The sequence below is a fragment of the Crinia signifera genome, chromosome 1, assembly GCF_055691185.1.
Source record: "Crinia signifera chromosome 1, ASM5569118v1, whole genome shotgun sequence".
In the NCBI taxonomy this organism is placed as follows: Eukaryota; Metazoa; Chordata; class Amphibia; order Anura; family Myobatrachidae; genus Crinia; species Crinia signifera.
Genome location: NC_139217.1, coordinates 172,234,103 through 172,256,093, shown reverse-complemented (window position 1 = coordinate 172,256,093; position 21,991 = coordinate 172,234,103). Strand labels below are relative to the sequence as shown.

General features: G+C 41.7%; 2 protein-coding genes across 2 annotated transcripts in view; one reads left to right on the top strand and one right to left on the bottom strand.

Moving 5' to 3' along the window:
- LOC146064060 (tyrosine-protein phosphatase non-receptor type 9-like) overlaps window positions 1–4,455 on the top strand; it is a 71,934-nt gene extending 67,479 nt beyond the window's left edge. The window contains exon 13 of the mRNA XM_083177130.1: window positions 2,970–4,455. Within this exon, the coding sequence (XP_083033256.1) occupies window positions 2,970–3,193 (224 nt within the window). The 3' untranslated portion in view covers window positions 3,194–4,455. The remainder of the gene's footprint in view (window positions 1–2,969) is intronic.
- Window positions 4,456–17,033: 12,578 nt separating this feature from the next.
- Window positions 17,034–21,991, bottom strand: part of ANXA3 (annexin A3) — an 86,462-nt gene continuing 81,504 nt past the window's right edge. Inside the window, exons 12-13 of the mRNA XM_083177116.1 lie at window positions 19,234–19,356; window positions 17,034–17,200 (exon numbers count right to left, since the gene is read on the bottom strand). Of these exons, the coding sequence (XP_083033242.1) occupies window positions 17,141–17,200; window positions 19,234–19,356 (183 nt within the window). The 3' untranslated portion in view covers window positions 17,034–17,140. The remainder of the gene's footprint in view (window positions 17,201–19,233; window positions 19,357–21,991) is intronic.

Here is a 21,991-nt window from a genome sequence, read left to right as displayed (position 1 = left end):
ATAGGAGAAGGCGGGGGTTTAAAGGTGGCCTAGCGCCACCGCCCATGTAGACCACACAGGAATTACTAACTAAAACACATATCTGCAAAACCTGTGCGAAAATTGAAGAACAATATAGACTATCAACGTATCTATCAAACATCCCAGCTAACATAAAACAGTGTTATCTTAAAAGCAAGGCAAAGAGCATGGAATATTTAAACAAACAGTAAGACTAAGGAACTAACGGCTGTGATACTTAGCCACGGGGTCAAACTTCGGGGTACGGAGAGAAGATGACCAGGAACGGGACTTATGGGTCCTATGCCACGAAGAGGGCAGCGGAATAGTCTCTCAAGTGTCCACCCATTCTGTTCTTGGAGCAGGGGCCTGTTTAGAGGAGGGTGGGTGCTTTACTGTGATGTCCCATTCTGAAAGGAGTGCGGTTCCTGCGTCAAGGGACGAGATGGTGTGCGTGGAGTCTTCGTGGGTAATCAAAAGCTTCACGGGGAAACCCCAACGGTAGGGAATGTCGTTGGCTCGAAGGGCTGCTGTTATCGGGACTAACGCTCTTCTTTTGGCAAGTGTCACAGCGGAGAGGTCTGGAAAAATCTGTAGGCCTCCCAAGGTATTTGCTTCTCCAGCTGATCTTGCGGCCCTCAGGATTCGCTCCTTGATAGTGAAAAAGTGTACACGTAGGAGGGTATCTCTGGGAAGGGCAGAGGAGATTTGTCGGGGTCTTGGGAGCCGGTGGATACGGTCAATTAAGAGGTCTCTGTCTTCCACGGAGGGTAGTAGTTTTCGGAACAGCGCGATGACATAACCCTCCAGTTCAGGGTTGGATACCGAGTCTGGGATCCCTCTGATTTTAAGTTGTTCCTCCTGGATCGATCCTCGAGGTCGGCCATCTTGTTTTGAACTGCTTCGATTTCAGCCTGTTGTTGGTCATGGGAGGAGAGGAGGTCATTATGGGATGCCACCAGTTCCTCCATTTTTCTCTCGAGATGATCTGTTCGGTTCCCCACAGCAATCAAGTCGGTTTTGACTTCACGGATCGCAGTTGTTAGGTCTCTAGTCAGGTCCGATTTGAAGGTAGACAGTATTTGACATAGTAGTCCAGCTGTGAGCGGGGTGTCAGGGGCGCATTCGACGCCTGCTGTTGAGAAGGATAGGCCTGGGCCGTGCACAGGGGTATCGGCTGCCAGCACTGCCATGGAGGTGCTCGGGGATGTCCCCTGGGCCTGCGTGGCCCTTTGTGCAGGGAAGGAGACTCGGGGAGTGGGGACCCCCTTGGCTTTCTTAGGGGCCATCTCAAGCCTATATATATATTTTTTTTTCCCCTTTTTATTTTTCGATTCTCTTTTTTTTTTAATTTTTTTTTTTTCTTTTTTATATATATATATTTATTTCTCTTTTTTTTTTTTTTTTTTTGCAATTGGGGTTGGAGACGGTGTTGGTCAGGACTACACGCACTAGATTATTAGGATAGAGCAATAGGTATGCGGTTGAGGGTCACATGGGCGGTGACATGTTGAAGCGTAGAATCACATCAGAGTGGAGTACGCCATTGTATCTCGGGCCGGTGCAAGGCAGACATCTGGAGCAGCAGGAGTATATGTGATGGTGGGAAGCGTCCCCCTATTGCAGGGAGAGTCAGCTGAGCACCTCAGCACTGCTAGTTTGGGAAGGAGCTGGATGGAAACTCCTGTAGAGTGAGGGTCCCCACCCAGCGCAAAGGCCAGCTGTAACCGTGGAGGGGGAACGGGTTTCAGAAGGGACTGAGCACAGCCCAGTTTGGGCGTCGCAGATTGTTATGCGGTGCAGGATGTTGGGCAGGCGGTGAGAGGCTGACTGCTGCCAGACTTGCTAGGCAGGATGTCAGTTCCAACCAGCGTGGGCTCTTTTTTTTTTTTTTTCTTTTTCTTTGTTTAACCCACCGGTCGGCACCAGGTGAGGTGGTGGAGTTTAGCCTGCACCAGAGCAGGACAGGGGTCACCCACCAGAGGAAGTGGGCACCACTGCTGCTGCCCAGACTTTCTGGTGAGCAGAGCTGGTGGATGGGGAAGTGGTTGCAGGTATGGTTGATGGGGCTGCGCTGGTGTGAGGGTTAACTTAGGTAGGTCTAGGGACCTTGATGTGTGCCTATCTGGGGGCTGTGCCCCATCCAAGATGGCGGTGGTGGTATAGTGGCCGGGACCCCTCAGGCGCATCGCGAGCCTCCGGGCGCTCGTCAGCTGTCACTTGCCGCCCTACTGAGTTCCCGCCGGCTAGTTACCTGCAGGGTGTGCGGCGGGTGATGGGTTAGCGGGGCGTCACTCGCGCCGGTGGAGTCCGGGACCACGGCGCGTCGGAGGCGGCGGGGAGAGCTCCTGGTCCTTTGATGTACCTGCTCGGGCGGGTGACGTGCGGGGGGAGATCCCGGTCCCGCCGCTCGTCGTGGTAGAGAGTTCTTTCTGCGGCTCCTCGGTGACCTCCGGAGGATCGTTCCAGGGAACTCGAGGTCCCGGTCCCGACCCCACGACCAGGCCGCAACCCGCAGGAGCCCTGAAAAGAGCTCCCCGGCTCCGCGGAAAAAGGTCAGGGGCGTTCGGGGCACGAGGGTAAGGAGATGGGGTGAGGGTAGGGTGGTCAAGGTTGAGAGTTGGGGGGGATAAGTGTGTTTTCGGGGTAGTTAGGGCAGGAGCTTCGGTTTAGCGCGTCTGCCTCGTTAGGTCGCTAGGCCACGCCCCCGAGAAGGTCATTTTTAAGTTTGAAGGCCTTCGCGTTCAGCATAAAAACACTACGCAGGCTCCTAATCTGAATATATGTCTTATAACAAAGTTTTTGTGATTTGAACGATTTTCATCTTGTGTTGCTGTGATAGTTACTCACTATATAAAACGTAGAAATGTATTTTACTTGCAGATAAGATGTTCTAGGGCACTATCTGACATAATACACAAGTTGTTGTTATAGTTCCTTGCTTAATGTTTTCTGTGTTTTTCTACAAGGTACATTTTGTACTTTGGACATCTGCCTGTCCAGGCTGGAAAACATTGGGACCGTGGATGTACTACAAACAGTGAAGAGAATGAGAACTCAGCGTGCTTTCAGCATTCAAACATGGGATCAATATTACTTTTGTTACATGGCAATTATCGAATACGCACAAAGAAAAGGTCTTCTTGCCTCTGTGGAATGGTCCGACACTGAATTTGAGACAGATAGCGAGTGATTGTTCCCTCCCCATGGTACTAAAATGTTATGTGGGCACATCCAAGACCATAGCCGATCCAGTCTAAACTGGGTAGTGCTGCAAGGCTCTGCCCCCATGCTGCCATGCAGTGAAGTGCAGGCCCCTTCAGGACACCACTGATTTGAGCTATTAATGCACTGGAAAGTGTCATAATTTATTGTAGCATGAATGCAACTGAATAACTTGCACACCATTTTCTAGACTTGAACTTAACTGTACTTTTTTTATCTTATTTTTTTTCTTCTGTGCGCAGAGAGATTTAAGTATATAAAATGTGTCTGATTCCTTTGTAAAGTGTGTAGTTTCTTGTAGATTTATTTAGTCCTTTTTATGAATCTTATGTAGATTGTAATGTGTTCTCCAAGGATCGCTTCAAAGTCTGTAACATTCAACCAATGTCACCAAGTAGAGAGGTCCACATGCCTGGTCACTTTGGCACTATGTATATTTCTGTACAGCTAACTGTTTAAACCTGATACAAGTTTCACAGTTGGGAGTATGCATTGAAAAGTGCATTCAGTTCCATCCTGAATTACTGTTTAAGTGTTATGCAAATTATTACTAATTTATCTTAATTCTTTTAACTGTTAAAGAGTTGAGACAGAAGCCTTAAGCTATGTGTTTTTTTTGTATGTTGCGAGGAGATGGGTGGATTATGAAAAGCTGTTTTTTCTTTTCTTACCAGACACTATACGTAGTGTAAGGTTTTGCGTACGATATAACACTGCCTGCATTGATGTGCCTTTTTATTGTATGTGTAGCACAAGTCCTAATTTATCCAAATTAAATAGACAAATGCCTGCATTTATATTCTCAGGGGCCTCTAATTTCCAATGTTTATTAGGGAAGGAGTGGCATATTCCCTCCACCTCTCCCTCCCATATACTGGAGTACAGAATTCTTAACTTTTTTTTTGTCTTTTTTTTATTTTTCTACATTTATCAGTTGTTAGCCTCTCTACCCTCCCCCCACTCCAATTTATTTATAATTTTGTTAAACAGTATTATTATTTTTTTTTGGTACGACTACAAGACAGTGGCAACATAAAATATGAATCTAGCCACTGTGTTTATAAACCTACTTAATCATTGTAAATGTTTATATATGCTTTGGGATTGCCAAATAAAATGCATTTATGTCCTTGCCATATTTCAAATTGTAGGATCTGTTGGTACGAGATTGGCAAATACATAGCTTCTAGAATGAACTTGTATTTCAGATTAAATATTTCTTTAGCTTTTGCTGTTTTGCTTTTTTTCTTAAATGTGAATATATTTATATACACATGGATAAATATATGAATGTATTTTGTTACCAAGGTGTGATGCACATACAGGTCACATGGTGCAATTCAATTTATTGGCCTCCGTATGTTGGACTGATAGACTATCATTTCGAATAAGATATGTTCAAAATGTAATCATAAAGCTTCTATATTTCTCTTCCACTAAGACCTGTCTGATCATAATGTATTCTATGGAATGCAAATGTGTGTGTACATATAGGACTTGACAGATTTGCAGTGTAATAAGGGTGAAAAAGTTGTGAGTCTTGAGAATCATCTTTATATTTTACACACTCCCACAATGTGCATCTAATCAGAGTGCAGTGCAATACATGCATTTAATAGTGCATTTAAACGCTAGTTTGCCGTACTTTAAATTAAATGTGCTACTTTTGTGTACCACTACATTATTTGTTCACTAATTAAAATGCTCAAGACCAAGCATGTACTTACTGTAGTGTTGACCTGTGTTTGCAAAGTGTTTCCATTGGCTTCACTTAAAAGCCACTGCACAAATAGAATACATGTGAAAACAGGCTATTCCTGTATTTGTACTTTTAGAATCTTGCTCCAAGATCAATTTCAAATATATGTATAATTGTACACCTGTGTGTTTGAGTGCCGGCTTATGGATGGACACGTTTGAAGAGTTGTGTGTGCCTGCTTTGCTTTCCACATCTCTTCATATGGTCTCAGAATCCTTCTTTTCTTTCTTGAATCGACTGCCCCGTTTGTTGTATTCTTATTTACTAAAGCTGGCCATGCACCTTAAAATTGTCTGTCCAACCAGTTTGCTGCTCGGAAGAAATATCTGGTAATGAGAGTGAATGATTATCAGTAATTTGCTCCAAAAAGCTGGGAAAATGGACACATTGATTAAATTAAACAGAACGTATCAAATTGTTTTTAGCACTTTTCCAGTGTTTAGCAAATGGTTGATTTTTAATTTTTAATTTTCTCCCATGCATATAACCAAAAATGTTATGGTTTGGCATATAGGCCAATATCCTAAAACCTGCGATTGCCAGTAATACGCTCGTTTAGGGCCATCTAATTAGCTCCAGATGTTTTAACGGGTAATTGGATAATCCACCATTATCCTAACCCCTTCCCGACATTTGACGTACATTTACGTCATGGTCGGGAAGTACTTCCCGACACATGGCGTAAATGTACGTCATGGCTTGTAACTGTCCCTGACAGCAGACATGTCCCTGCATGCCCAGGGGGGGCTGCGATGCCGCCCCCCCGTCGGCGATCGCTGTGATTGGCTGTTCAGTGTGAACAGCCATTCACAGCGTTTTCTGTGTCACCGGCGAATAACGTTCGCCGGTGACACGCGATCGGAGGTGATTGGTGCTGTAAAGTACAGTACCAATCACCGTGGGGTGTAAGGGTGACACTGGTGTCACCCCACCTCACCCCGCCCGCCCCCAAAGGCCGTGATTGGTTCGTCGGACCGACGGACCAATCACAGCCAAGGAGGGGGATTTAAACTAACGGTGACTGCACTGCAGACGCCATTCCGGTCTGGAATTGCGTGCAGTGCGGTCACCGTGCCCAGCTGCCGCCATTTACTGACCTGAACCGAGCAAAATACTTACCTGATCACTGCTTCATCACTGCTTGTAGTGTGCTGGATGCTTCCTGGATCCTGTTACTACTTGTGACTTCCTGTGTTGTGAACTTGTGCTGCTGCAGTGTAATAGCGTTAGATAGAGAGAGATAGAGAGAGATAGTGTCAGAGAGTGCTATATTTTGTGCTGCTGCAGTGTGATATAGTTATAGATAGAGAGAGATAGTGACAGATTGTGCTATATATTTTTTATATAACTGACTGCTGCCCCCCTTTTGTGCTGATCAGTATAAATTAACTGATCAGCAACTTTTTGGGGGCGCAGGTTTTTTTTAATATATATATATATACCTGTCAGTGCTGCTGCTGCAGTGTCATAGAGTGATAGATAGTGAGAGATAGAGAGAGATAGTGACAGAGAGTGATAGAGAGTGCTAAATTTTGTGTCTGCTGCCCCCGCCTTTTGTGCTGATCACTATATCTGAGGTGATCAGCAACTTTTTGGGGGTGCAGAGGTTTTTTTTTTATATATATACCTGTCAGTTGCTGCCAGTTGCACTGTCAGTTGCACCAAAGGTTGTGCACCTGCTGCCCCTCACTGGTAATCAGTGTTGCATCACTGATCACCTTTTTTTTTTTTGTGGGTGCTGTGGGGTCTTTTTTTAATTTTTTTTTTACACACACTGTGATTTTGTGGGTGTCCTGTGGCCACTGTGCGCTGATCAGTGACGTACATCACTGATCATCTTTTTCGGCACAGGGTTGATCTATTTATTTATTTATTTATTTTTTATCAAATTCCTGTTGCCTTTGAGCGCTGTTCAGTGACGGACGTTACTGACCAACATCTGTGCTCAATTTTTGGCGCAGGACGTTTTTTTTTTTTTTTTAACCCCTTCAATTTTTTTTTTTTAACCCCTTCAATTTTTTTTTTTGTATAAAGTATTTTTTTTTTCTGCACTACATACACACTACACACTACATACCCCCCAGGTTGAAATAAAGTTTGTACCCCCCCTACACTATACACGTGATGAAACATTTCACTACCAGTAACACAAAAATAAAAATGTCATCCCAAATGTCATCCCAGTCATCCAGAAGAATGTATTCAGCGGAGGAGGCATAAGCCATGCTTGCCTCTGACTCTGACACAGCCAGTGATGCAAGCGGGGAATTTGAAGGATTCGTCTTAAGCTCCTCTTCCTCCTCTGGTGATGAGGGACCCCCTCAAAGACGCCCCCGTAGAGCAGCTGAGACCCACCCCCCAATAATTGATCTCGTATGGTCCCCACCACCAGACAATTTTGAGCCCCAGGTTCCTGAGTTTTTGGCCATGCCAGGAATCCAATTTGATTCCACAGGTCTCAGAGAAATTGACTTTTTCAAATTATTTTTCTCTGATGATTTTATAAATTTAATGGTGGACCAAACTAATTTATATGCCCAGCAGTTTATTGCTCAAAACCCCACGTCATCATTTGCTAGGTGGACCCCTGTAGATGCAGTAGAGATGATGACGTTTTGGGGTCTGGTGTTTCATATGGGCATAGTAAAAAAGCCAGAAATTAGGCAATATTGGAGTACAGATGTTCTGTACAGCACCCCATTTTACCGTATGGCCATGCCCCGGGCTCGATTTGAGACGATCCTTAAATTTTTGCATTACAACGATAATGCACAGTGCCCACCCAGAGATGATCCCACCTTTGACCGGCTATTCAAAGTCAGGCCGGTCATTGATCATTTCAGTGCCAAATTTGAAGAGATGTACATCCCAGATAAATTCATTTGCATAGACGAGTCCGTTATACATTTTAAAGGAAGGGTTAAATTCCGCCAGTACCTTCCCAGTAAGAGGGCAAGGTATGGCATAAAAATGTATAAGCTGTGTGAAAGCACCTCAGGGTACACTCACAGGTTTAGGGTATATGAAGGGAAGGATTCAAGAATTGAACGGCCAGAATGCCCCCCCTCCCTCGTAGGTGTTAGTGGAAAAATTGTCTGGGATTTAGTGCACCCCTTCCTGGATAAAGGTTATCACCTCTATGTGGATAACTTTTACACTAGCATCCCCCTGTTTAGGGCCCTTGGTTCAAGAGGTACAGCAGCTTGCGGTACTGTGCGCAAGAACCAAAGAGGCCTCCCAAAAACGCACATTGCCCAAGTAATGAGAAGGGGTGAAAGCAGGGGAATATGCACCGAAAATATGTTGTTGGTCAAATATAAGGACAAGAGGGATGTCCTTATACTGACAACAATTCACGGAGACAGTACCACCTCCGTCCCTGTACGAGGTACCAGTACCCACACCTCAAAACCTAATTGTATCCTGGATTACAATAGGTACATGGGCGGAGTGGATCTTTCAGATCAGGTACTGAAGCCGTACAGTGCCCTGCGGAAAACAAAAATCTGGTACAAGAAGCTGGCCGTGTAGATCATCCAGATGGCACTGTATAACGCTTACGTGCTATTCCGTTCTACCGGCCAGAGGGGGACATTTATGCACTTTCAAGAGGAAGTCATAAAGGGCCTAATATTTGGGAACCAGCAGGCAGAGGGCCCCAGTACTTCTAGTACTGGCCCCCGTATTGTACCAGGGCAGCATTTTCCTGATGAAATCCCCTCCACTGGAAAAAAGGGCAGGACACAAAAAAGGTGCAAAGTTTGCTATAAAAAGGGAATAAGAAAGCAAACTATTTTCCAGTGTGACACTTGCCCCGACAAACCCGGCCTATGTATAAAGGAGTGTTTTAAATTATACCACACATCTATGGATTATTAGGTTCATAATTTCACCGTGCTTCGGGGGTCTTGCTAATGCCACATAGCACCCACCATTCATTTCACCAGAATCAGAGCCGCAAAATCCAAAAATCACTCCTTCCCTTCTGAGTCCTGCCATGCACCCAACTGGTATTTTTTGGTCACATGTGAGGCATTGCCGTACTCGGGAGAAATTGGGGCACAGATTTTGGGGTGCTTTTTCTCCTTCATACCTTCTGAAAATGAAAAATTTTGAGCCAGAACTGCATTTTTGTGTAAAAAATGTAATTTTTCATTTTCACTGCCCAGTTGTACCACAATTGGTGAAACCCCTGGGGGTTTGAAATGTACACTATACCCCTAGATGAATTCCCTGAGGGGTGTAGTTTGCAAAATGGGGTCACTTGTGGGGTGGTTCCACTGTATTGGTGCTTTGGGGGTCTTGCTAATGCGACATAGCACCCACCAACATTCCACCAGAATTTGTGCTGCAAAATCCAAATATCACTCCTTCCCTTCTGAGTCCTGCCACTTTTTGGTCACACATGAGGCATTGCCGTACTCGGGAGAAATTGGGGCACAGATTTTGGGGTGCTTTTTCTTCTTCATACCTTCTGAAAATGAAAAATTTTGAGCCAGAACTGCATTTTTGTGTAAAAAAATGTAATTTTTCATTTTCACTGCCCAGTTGTATCAAAATTGGTGAAACCCCTGGGGGTTTGAAATGTACACTATACCCCTAGATAAATTCCCTGAGGGGTGTAGTTTGCAAAATGGGGTCACTTGTGGGGGGGTTCCACTGTATTGGTGCTTTGGGGGTCTTGCTAATGCAACATAGCACCCACCAACATTCCACCAGAATCTGAGCTGCAAAATCCAAAAATCACTCCTTCCTTTCTGAGTCCTGCCATGCACCCAAATGGTATTTTTTGGTCACATGTGAGGCATTACCGTACTCGGGAGAAATTGGGGCACAGATTTTGGGGTGCTTTTTCTCCTTCATACCTTCTGAAAATGAAAAATTTTGAGCCAGAACTGCATTTTTGTGTAAAAAATGTAATTTTTCATTTTCACTGCCCAGTTGTACCACAATTGGTGAAACCCCTGGGGGTTTGAAATGTACACTATACCCCTAGATGAATTCCCTGAGGGGTGTAGTTTGCAAAATGGGGTCACTTGTGGGGGGGGTTCCTAAATTTTAGCATCTTATGGTGCCTAGAAACCTACATGGTGCCTAAAAAAATAATCACATAAAAAGGAGGCTCCAAAATCAAGTAGGTGCTCCTTCTATTATGAAGCCTGTGGTTTGGTCAACGTGCACACTAGGGCCACATATAGGATATTTATGAAAACAAAAGAATTGGGGGAATCAATTTTTAGTCACATTTCTCTAGTAAAATGTACTGTGTTCCTTAGAAAAATGTATTAAAATTGCAAATCTGCAAAAAAAATGAAATTTTGAAATTTCACCTACACTTTGTTTTAATTCCTGTGAAACACCTAAAGGGTTAACAAACTTCCAAAATGCTGTTTTGAATACTGTGAGGGGTGCAGTTTTTGAAATGGTATCATTTATGGGGGTGTCTCACATACAAGTCCCTCAAAGTCACATCAGAACTGAACTGGTCCCTAAAAAAATCAGTGTTTGAAATTTTCTTGAAAATTTGAGAATTTGCTATTCATATTGTAAGCCTCCTAGTGTCCAAAAAAATTAAAAGGAAGTTGAAATAATGATGGAAACAAAGTAGACATATGGTCTATGTTAGTTATTAACTATTTTGAGTAGTATGATTATTTGTCTCACAAGCAGAAAATTTAACATTTTGCAAATTGCTAAATTTTCCATTTTTTTACGACATTTTGGTATTTTTCACAAAAAAACACAGACTGTATCGACCCAAATTTACCACTAATTTGAAGTACAATGTGTCACGAAAAAACAATCTCAAAATCACTGGGATAAGTAAAAGCAAAAAAAAGTTATCCCCACTTAAGTGATACATGTCAGATTTGAAAAAAAGGGCTCTGTCAGGAACGCAAAAACTGGCTCTGTCAGGAAGGGGTTAAGGTGTATGGCCAGTTTAAGAGATGGACACAAAATGAAACTATAACATATATTAAATGCAAGCACTTCTGCTTGTGTTTATGTTAATTGGAATTTAAGACTTAATTGACTTTTTTAATACTGGGTCTTATCTATTTACTGGGTCTTATCTACATATTTTTTTTTGTATTCTTAACTTTGTATTTTATATATTTAACCCGTCGAGTGCCAAGTGAATTTGTCAAAATTGGTGTGAAAATTGGCAAGCAAACCATTTTAATTCTTATGACCTGTAATGTTTACTTTATTAAGGAAATATAATCTTTTTTTACACATTATTTATTTGGATTTATATAACAAATGTGAGACGTTTGCTTTTTAGCTGATATTTTGCAGATATTTTTACGCATCTCTCCAGTGGCGTAACTAAGTTTTGGGCGCCCCCCCCCCCCGCACACCCCCAATCCCCCGCCGCCCATGCAAACCCCCCCAATCCCCTGCAGCCTTACCTATCGCGCTGGTCCCGGCGGCTCCGTCGTTCTTCTGCTGAGGACCACCACAAAATGGCCGCCCCCATACAGCAGACAGTTTCAGAGAACAATGTGCTATATGGCGGCGGCCATTTTGCGGTGGTCCTCATCAGAAGAACGGAGCCGCCGGGACCAGCGAGATAGGTAAGATGGGGGGGGGGGTGTAACTATAGCACCGGCGCCCCCACATGCACAGCGCCCCCCCGCGGTGGCTGCGGTGCTATAGTTACGTCGCTGCATCTCTCTCAGATGTTGGCACTTAAAGGGTGAAGAACTATAAAAATATTAAACTGTTGCAGGATAGCTACTAATAGATGGGTAACACATATAAACATATCTAATATATAATGTGACTGGTTTGATATTAAAGAAATCTGCAGTCTCTACTATTTTCTTATACACACCAATTACATACATATCAAGTTATGTTTTATGGGTCTAGCAAGACCGATTTTTTGGTCCTTATTTAAGAACAGGTTATATTTCTCACATTTGCCATCTATCTTAAGCTGGCCATACACCTAAAGATTTGTTGTCCAGTCTGGCTGTTTGGAATGAAAATCTGGTTATATATGGTGCAATTACCATTTCTAATTGTCTCCTAAACACTGAAAAACCGATAGAAGTGGTCAATCTGATAAATTGGGTAAATCCATCTGATTTGTTTGAATTACCTTTTTTGTCAGTTTTATGGCATTTTGGCGCAAAATGGTCAATTATCAGCCAAATTGGACAAGAAATCTTAAGATGTATGGCGTAGGGAACAATGGACTTATAACAGGAAAGTGTACTATGCTTTGTTCATTAATTTATTTTGCACAAAAATTTGAATTTTCAATGTTTTATTGTAGAAATTTTTTCATGATCTTGTGGGTTTGTTTTTTTTGTATAGGAAGAATTGCTTCAAATCCCTCCCCCCCTCCTGTTGCATAATTTTTTTAACTAAGTTTTGTTGCGCAAAAGGCATATTTTGTCATGTATCCCATGATTCACCTCTGCTTTACATCTCTAATTAGGTTTTGAAAGTTTGTCAAGATAGAGAAGCACTCCAATAAAATGTATTTGGCAAAGATGAGTAAAGGCTTTAAATATCTATATACAGTATTTTTTGTTTAAAGGCCTACAATTTTGCAGTAATAATCTTTTGATAAGTCCCGTTTCCAATAGACTTGCAAACACAATGGGTCAATAATAATAGAGTTTTATTGCCAGTAATTTTCACTGAAGGCAGTAGTTACTAATACTAGCATGAGGATTGTGGTCTGAACCTATAGAAAGGGTTAAGTTTTGCACTGGCTTCCACCACCATCATATGTTGTAAACTGCTTTTTTACCTATGGCTGGATAACTTGTTAGAACTTATTCACTCTGGTCATTTCACATAACACATTTTTTGTCTCATTCTGGTGAATTCTTTTTTTTTTTTTGCAAATTGAGCTAAAAACAAATTTAATATTACTTAAAGTGGATTCTTCTGCTCATACAGGTGAAGAATTGTTTTGATGATGATAATGTAAACTAGCTGACACTGTTTCTCTATACCACTCTGTAAGACTGGGTGCATATTTATACAACCGGGATGCTTGCCGGTGGTCTGGGCGTTTTACCTTATCCTACCATACGAGATTGTAGGTACATGTCGGGAAGATTCAATAAACAACGGACCAATCACTTTTATGTCCTCCATGATTTTGCATTGTACTACATGCGATATCATCTGTGCTGCACAGCTGTACAGAAGTTGCCACAAGGTCACCAGCAGTTGAGGGTACATATTGAATTATGTGGATGTTATACAGTGGTATAATTAGTTGTGCAATAAATAAAACAAATGTGAGAATTTGCATGATAATGTTCCCCAAGGCTTATACTGTGATACTACTCTATCTTAAGCAAATTAGATGGGAGCTTTGATTTTCACAGAAAAGCACGTCTGTGGTGTAAATACAGGTAGGTATACACGGTATTTGGGACTTGTGAAAAATTAATATAAAGCTTTTATTTGCCCAGTAAAATATCTGCATTTTTAGCTTGAGGATACATTTTCCTTGGAATATCATATATATTATTGTCTCTTTGCAAAAAGTTTGATTCTTACAACTTTTGTATAATCAGTGATTCTCATGTTTTGTATAGATGTTAAAAACTCCACTCTAGCAAAGGAACTCACTTTGCGCACCACCTTCCACATCAGTAGTCGGGCTATGCTGTTCTGCAAAAAGTAAAAACCACTCCATCAGCTACCTGCCTCTCCAATGGTTTCTTGTCTCTACTGTTTTGTAGCCCTTATCTATTCCTCATCTGGTTTTCTGCCAAAATTCAGTAGGTAATAAACACAATATTTCTGTAAACCTGATTAAACGCAATGCAATATTTTCTGCTAAGCAATTCTGTTCACAAGAGATTTTACAGAAAATGCAAGTACTGGAAGAAATTCAAGTATTTTTTTTTTTTCTTTTTCTGTCATCAAGATTAGTAAACACTGGCATACAGTACAGTATGTTTTCCTCCATGAAGAACATTGCACTTGAGAACTTGTAGTAGGGGTAATTGCTTACCCAAGGTAAATAGATATTTCAGGTTGAAATCTGTCCAAGTTTGAAAACTAATTTGAAGTTTAGTATAGTATAAAGATTACTAAAGTATATGTATGCATTAGTCTACACAAGCATTTTATTTACTATTACAACCAACTACAGGTTTATGGGCTAAAATGATGAGTGTCAGATAGACCAGGATGAGAGGATGTTCGTTTGTACAGTTCTTACCAGGCCACTTGCAGAGGAATATTTTTAGCTTATTTATTTAGTTTCTTATATAGCGCAGCAGATTCATTGTGCAATTAATTTGTTTTAGGAAGATATTTCATTGTGTGTATACTACACTGCAAAATAAACAAAATTTAGTTTTCTATGATACTTGAAGCTAATTTTAACATTTTGAATGTAGTTTTTATTTTAACAAATGTTGATGTACTCCTTTTCTATAATGATACAATAAGAGCAGGTTAATGATCTTTTCTTCTAATTAATAGAAATGGCAGGTGGCATAAATATATCACTTGAATCCAGAATATGTAACCGATTTCAGAAGGAGTAATCCTTTGAGAATTGCAATTATAAGAGGATTTATTGTGATGCATTTTCTCACTTTATATAATATAAAAGTAGTTACAAAATGTGGAAAACAGGGACTGGACTGGCATATGCCAGCACATGTAGGAAGCAGTGGAAAGCAAATTATTAACAAGCTGTATTTTGGTACTTATGTAGTATCTGGGCGTCCGATTTAGAAATCGCATCGCATGCGACCAAATCGTATGCGATGGTCAAGATTTTTCCATAGGATTCAATGTTAAAATGGTCTGAGTCCATTTTAACATAGAATTCAATGGGAAAAAGGGGTCCTTTTCCTTTCTCCACTATCCAAGTTTGCACGGAATTGGATATAAACCTGTGGCGAGCCCGAAGCATAGCGAGCCCCGCGAGGGGACACAGAATACTTTAAGAAATATGCGTTCGCTCGCCACGCTTCGGGCTCGCTGTGCTCGCCACGCTATATAAAATCACCTCTATGCCCACTTGGATAGTGGGGAAATGAACAGGACCTTCTTAAAATTGAATCCTATGCAAAATCGCATCGCATCTGATTGTATGCCTTATAAGGTAAGGCATACAATCACAAAATCGGACGCCCAGATACTACATAAGTACCTGTATTTTTATTCCTTTTTCCACACCTATTTAGTAGAGATGTGAATTTGGTTTTATCTGGATTTACTAATTTCTCAAAGCAGAATCGTATTGGCTATTCAAAACATGTGACAGCCAATAAGATCCTGTTTTGCAACCAAGTAAATCTAGTTAAAACTAAACTCGCCTGCTTTCTAAACATTTTTACACTGGGTTCCTTGTATTAAAGCCTCCTTTATTCCATTGCATCATCCTTGGGAAATGAAAGAAAATAAAATTGAAGCTGCTTAAGAGTAGCCCCTGGAAACAGTGCCCTGTTCTGTGCAGGCACCAGACAAAACTGGGTGTTTGGGCAGGTGGTGGGGTATATGGAAGATTTAGGGGGATAGTCAATCCTCCCACAACCATTCCTGATGAGGGAGATGGCTGCGGAGCCCTATTCAATGCTGTCTTCCCAGACAGCATTGAACAGGGGATCTCTGCAGAACGAGCTTGCCTTCACAAGCAGTCGGGCTCATTCTGCTGGGAATTTATGAGCTCCCGGCTATGCTGCCACCTCGATCCGGGGCAGGCGGGACATTGAATCCTGCCTGCAAATTCCCAGTCGAGCAGACCGAGAATGGGAAAGGGTCACGGCTGTTGGGCCAGCCCAACATTGGATACCCCCCTTAGTCTGCTCTTCTAGAAGATATTAACTATTTGGTGTCTAGCTCAGCCACCTACTGTATATCCAGTGTTATTGCCTGTCCCCTTATGGATGACCAGAATAGTTTAACCCTTTTTGACCCATTGCATGTTTCTTGTATCCCATTTATGACTCCAGTAAAAGTAGAAGATTGAGGCCCTAATTCAGGACTGACCAAACCAGTCCTTGAGCTCTACCAATGGACCATATTTTCCAAAATCACCTAGCTGGTGCACAGCTGTGGTCATTACTAACATTGCAATCTGTTCCAATTGATCGTTTGAACACTTTCTGGCAGTTGCTAGAGTATCACAGTATTTTTAAACATTCAAATAGTTGTCATTCAAATCCCAATGTTAGTCATCATAATACAGTCTATGTAATACATTTAAGGGTCATAAAGGCTCAATTTAATTTGCATGCCATGATCAATGGAAAAAGTTTTACAAAGTGAAAGTAGCTAAACCCAACCAAACTAATGGCTGCAATGAGAAAAGTGCCATTTGCGAAACAGGTGGCAAACATTTGAAAAGACACGCCCCTCACACACACACACACACACACACACACACACCACCACCCCCCCCCCAAATTTGGGGCACTTAGCATGACATCTCCGGTACCCATCAGATCTTAAAATACCATTTTTAATAGAAACTTACTTGACTTTATCAAGTGATTGTTTTCAATGTCAGTTCATAGACCTGGGCCTGATCAGTTTTTTTTTCTTCAGAATACAGAAGCACCTATTTGTCTAATATGAAGGTAGCAATTATGAAAACCATACTGCGAATAATCAGTCACCCCTTGATAACAAGTTAGCCGATTCTTTTAACAAAAGGACACTTAATGTTCAAACAATGAAGTAAAAAAATAATATATAATTGACATTTTTTTTGGCAAATGAGTTTCAACTTAAGTGTGAGTGGGGGGACATCAAGGAGATTATGGGCAATACATAGATCTTTAACTTTTAGGTTTTAACATTTTTAATAATGATGTTTCATTGAGGCAAACTGCAGCGAGCACCATTTACCTGCTTTTGCCAGTAAGGCCACATTTTTGTCCCCAAGAAAGTATAATATATGGCTCTGACAATTTTATTCCATTTCTGCACCACCTTATTATTCTTGCAAGTAATGGTTCACTCACTGTAGCATACGCTATAAAAGGTAATTACCGAGGAATTACGACATTGCACTACACTAACTAAAAAAGGCAGACCAGCAACAAATATCTAATGTTCATATATTTTTATTAGCAGCTGTTATGCAGTTACTGCATTCACTTTTAGCAGCAACCAAAACAGTATAAAAATGTGATGTTAACTACCACATTACTTCCTTTAGTCATCACCTCCACAGAGTTTTAGCAGGGCTGCTTCATAGTCCCCTGATGTATCAGACTGCAGGAAAGAAAAGAAAACCAATTCATAAAATGCCAAGAACATTATCATCTATATATAGAATATGTCTAGTGTCTGTTTGTGTGTCTCCGAAACTACATCTCTCACACATGCACAAACACAGAAGTAATCTCAAGGTTGCAGACTAGCTTTCAAAGCATTTGCTTCCAGCGGCCTTGCTAGAAAATTTATAATTGACAAGTGTCAGGTTACAGGAAAATACCTTCTTTCTTTATAAATGAACTCTAACTTATTGCTAATAAGTGTGTTTGGCTAGGGACATCTTTCTATTTGATACTGTTTTAATGAAGAGCAGGCTTTTCCCCGAAAGTAATGGCCTGTAATACTATCCAATCTTAGTGTATTTGGAATAGTTGGTAAACTTTAGGCAGGCATCTGTGAACCACATACCCTAATTATCTTCCTGCGAGGACAGAGATGCTGCTACCTTTAGCAAAAGGTACGGTTCCACGGTTTGGGAAAGGGGTCAGAAAAATGTTGTGAAGGTGTGCAACGATCACATATTGGGGTTTATTCTAGTTCACTCTTTCTGACAAAATCCTTCTTAGATGGAAAAAACCATGTGCACTGCAGGGGGGCAGATGTAACATGTGCAGAGAGAATTAGATTTGGGTGAGTTATTTTGTTTCTGTGCAGGGATAATACTGACTGCATGATTTTACACTGCAATATAGATCTCACTTTGAAGAAAAACCCCACCCAAATCTAATTCTCTCTGCACAAGTTACATCTGTCCCACCCGCAGTGCACATGGTTTTGTCCATCTAAAAAGGATTTTGTCAGAAAGAATGGACTAGAATAACCCCCATTGTCAGCAGAAATAGGTCATCAAGGCCCTCCTTTCCTGATGCTAATCTCTTGCATGGGAACGATCGGACATCTCTTCTATTGAAGATTGTGTGAAGGAGTAAGCAGGGATGTAGCTTGATTTTCACTTTGATTAAGGTAAAAGTCTAAAATATGGTCTCTAATTCCAGATAGGCATTAACCCAGTGGTGGGTTTTTCTGGGGAACACACTCTTAAAAAACCCTCACTGCATCTCCTGGGTCCGGACAGCGCCGCTGAGCACTCCATGAGCCGTTGCCTGGCCCTGCCCCCCGGCAACCCAGCTGTGTGCGGCGTGACTTCTGAAGGTCATGCTGCACACAGTCGGGGGAAGGAGGCCGAGCGAGGCAGCTGCTGAAGGAGCCCAGCAGGAGGGAGCACAGGCAGTGTCAGTCTACGCCCTGCGGCCCTACCCGGAAAATTCTCGGGAGTGCCACTGAAGGGGTTAAGCCATAACTCCCAACATGACCCTCTCCAGGAGGGACACAATGCTCTGTTTCTGGACTTTTTTTAATTTAGTATTACCATCACCTGTTTTAAACAGGTTAATTGCTCAGAAAGGTGTGTCATGTGATGGTAATCGCAAATTAAGAGGGAAGTCCAGGAACAGAGAATTGTGTACCTCCTAGAGAGGGTCATTTTGGGAGGTATGCTTAACCCTTTGAGGTCCGCACCAAAAATAAAAGTTTATTATAAACAGATTTCTCAACCGTTTGGTAGAGGCCTATATCTCAAAAACTGTGGGGTCTCATTTTAAAAAACTATTGATTGTTGTTGGTTGTGAATAAAAAATACAAATACAAAGAAAAAAAAATTTCCTTTGCTTTTTTTGTGGCGCGGACCTCAGGGTTAAAATGTTTACCTTTTCCAACTCTCAATGCTGGAGGAATTGCTCTCAAAATGGTTCCTCTTTGCCATAGCCAATGTTGAACTAATTAATTGATAAGAAAGGTGTTTCAGACCAGTTGATGGCAATCAGAAATATGTAAAGGTGTGTAAGGATGACAGTTAGGCACGGTTTACTTAATTTTATATTTTTTAACTGTATTAATAAAAGTTTTATCCTAAGGGTTATGTAATTAAAATGCTGATACTATAGTGTTCAGTGATTTAAAAAAGCTTTGGAACCATTGATATTTGCATTAACATTGAATATACCAGAAAGAAAATCTTGGTGGGCACTTGCCTTGATTGCTGAATACAAGGATTCCCCAGCAAGCTTCTTATACTCTGCTCGGATATCCAGAATATCAATTTCTGATCTGGAGACCATAATTCTTGTCAGAGTGTATTCATCTGTGCCAGCACCCTGTAATGTAACCCCACACACACATTTAGTTTTGAAACAAAACAAAATAAGACACAACAAAGTAATAATGCACTTGTCCTCATGTGTGGTAGTGTGTGTATATCTAGTCATACAGTATGCACAGGGGGTGGTGTGACGGATGCTTACAGTTGTATAAAATTGCATAATCACAGTCTGGAAGGTGCTAGGTGGAGGGAATTAGAACCCCGCAATAGATAAAAGAGAATGCCTTTACATTTTAACAAATAAATGGGAATACAGTAGCACTCAATTTGCAGAACACATTTAGGGCTGCTCTTCACATCAAAGCACAGCTAATCACAGACACAATAACCCAGCTACATGCTTTAAGAGTTTTAGAAACTGCCACAGGCTATCAGCAGACATGTACACTGTGCAATGAGGATAGCAAATAGTGTTTTATTAGACTTCACAATACAGTACATAGAAGATAACAATGGTTAAAAAGACAGATATCACATTATAACTAAATGCAACTAACAGAAGTCCTTAAAAATATGTTATGTCTATTAACAATTCTGTATTTATCCTTGAAGACAAAGTGGATGGAGATAAAGCAGCAGCAAATCCGTGTCTAAGCACCATGTGACAGGCAGCGTTTGAGAAATGACAGGAGCTGGTTGGCTGGTACTCTTTCTTCATCCACTTTATCTCTCTCAAAAGGCTTAGTACATAGATCCCATATGCTCTCGTATGTGCCATCTAAACTGCAGGATAAGCAAAAGCATTGGCTTTACGATGCATTCGTAATTTCTCCTTCATCCACCAGGGGACACTGCAGTCTTCATACATTGGGATAGCGTGTAAGAATTTTAAAGTGCCGACTGCTATCATCAATGTGGTAGGCATCTCCTATATCCCACTCCCAGACCTCAGTCTTTGAAAAATGCCCAGAGGACTCTGATCCATGGGCTTGGTCTCATAAGGCAACTAAGTATTTAATACTTTTCTTTATGTACATTTACATTTTACAATGAAATGCAGACAGAGAAAGCCAACTGTCTGCACGCGGTGTGGGAACCCCTGGGGAGGGTCAGGTTGTCACTGCCTGCATTGTGCCTCTCTGACCCAGCCACCGGTGCCTCCGCATCATTGACCAGCCACAGCTACTCGCATTACTGGTACTGCGTCTCCTTCTGGTGGATGACCCCTGGCATCTTCCTGTAAGGGAGTACCTGTTACAACAGGGTCCATTAATTTACACCGACTTACAGCTTCTTTGTTTGATGGCGTGGCTGTTGAATTTACATTGCTGAGTAAGCCGCATATACCAACATCAGTCAGCCCTACCATGCTTAGGGAAAGGAAGGCAGTTACTTCAGCCAATTACCATAGGATCTGGAAATCCTATGTCTCCTGGAGTGAGAAGCACAGGCTACCTACGGCTCTGTTTGTGTCTCGACTTTTATGCTTTCTTCAAGCTGAGTTTTCAGCAGGGCTTAGGTCGGCTTTGCTGAAGGTCCAGGTTTCGGACCTGTTAGTCTTCTTTTACCGACATCAGGCTCTACTTCATGAAGTCCAAACGTTTCTGAATGGTGTCTTATGACTTCTGCCACCACTTATGGCTCCAACGAAACCATGGGATTAGTCCTTGGTTCTAACCTTCCTTCAGTTGTATACGTTTGAGCCATTAGTCGGTGGATTTGCGCTTCGGTCAGAAGGTTTTCTGAACTCCATGTTCTTCCTGCCATTCCCCTTACCTGGGCTTTCAGGAGGAGAACTATAGAAGGTGGTATCTGCGTTCCACGTCAACCAACCCATTGTTGGCAAGGGATTCCAGCTCCCTGGATTTACGCGCTCTGCGCATCTATGTGGACAGGACGAATTCTTTGCGCAAGTCTGATTCCCTCTTTGTTCTTTATGATGTAGGACACGGGGGGAGAGAAAGAAACTCGGGTGGGGTGCACTCTAAGGAATTTGTATTTTTATGATTTTGTCTGCTTGTGCATAAATTATATGTATATTACTATACAAAATTGTGAGAAAATAAATAATGATTTTTATAAACTAACACTGCTGTGTGCTTTTATACACATTTCCTGCGAAAATATTTTCTACAGAGTACATACTGGTATAATTAATACCCCGCCTCTGTCAAATTTCTTGCAAAAGATGACCATCATATACCCCATCAATCGTACACCATTGATATTGTGGGTGTCACTTAGATAAGTGATAAGGGTCTAATCAATGGTCAAAGAAAGTAACAAAAAACAGACAAAGTATTTACACCAATCTATATTTACATATATACACTATAAAATATCTGCCTCAATCAGATTCTCCTTGTGTCCAATTATCCCTATATAAAGAAACTGTGTATAGTGCCCTTGTTGGACTTTGTATGATTGTACATGTAAGGTGGTAAAATTGTATCAATCTTTCAATCAATACCACACTCTGAACATGCTACTCTTACAAATGGTTATGAGGGGTATTCAATCTTTGTTGTTCACCCGCAGCCATCTCCCGACGGGGAAGATGGCTGCGGGGCCCTATTCAATGCTGTCTTCCCCGACAACACTGAACAGGGGTTTTGCGCAGAACAAGCCCGACAGAGAAAACCCGGAAATAGGCGAGCTCCCGGCCGGAGCTCGTCTATTTTCTTCATCAA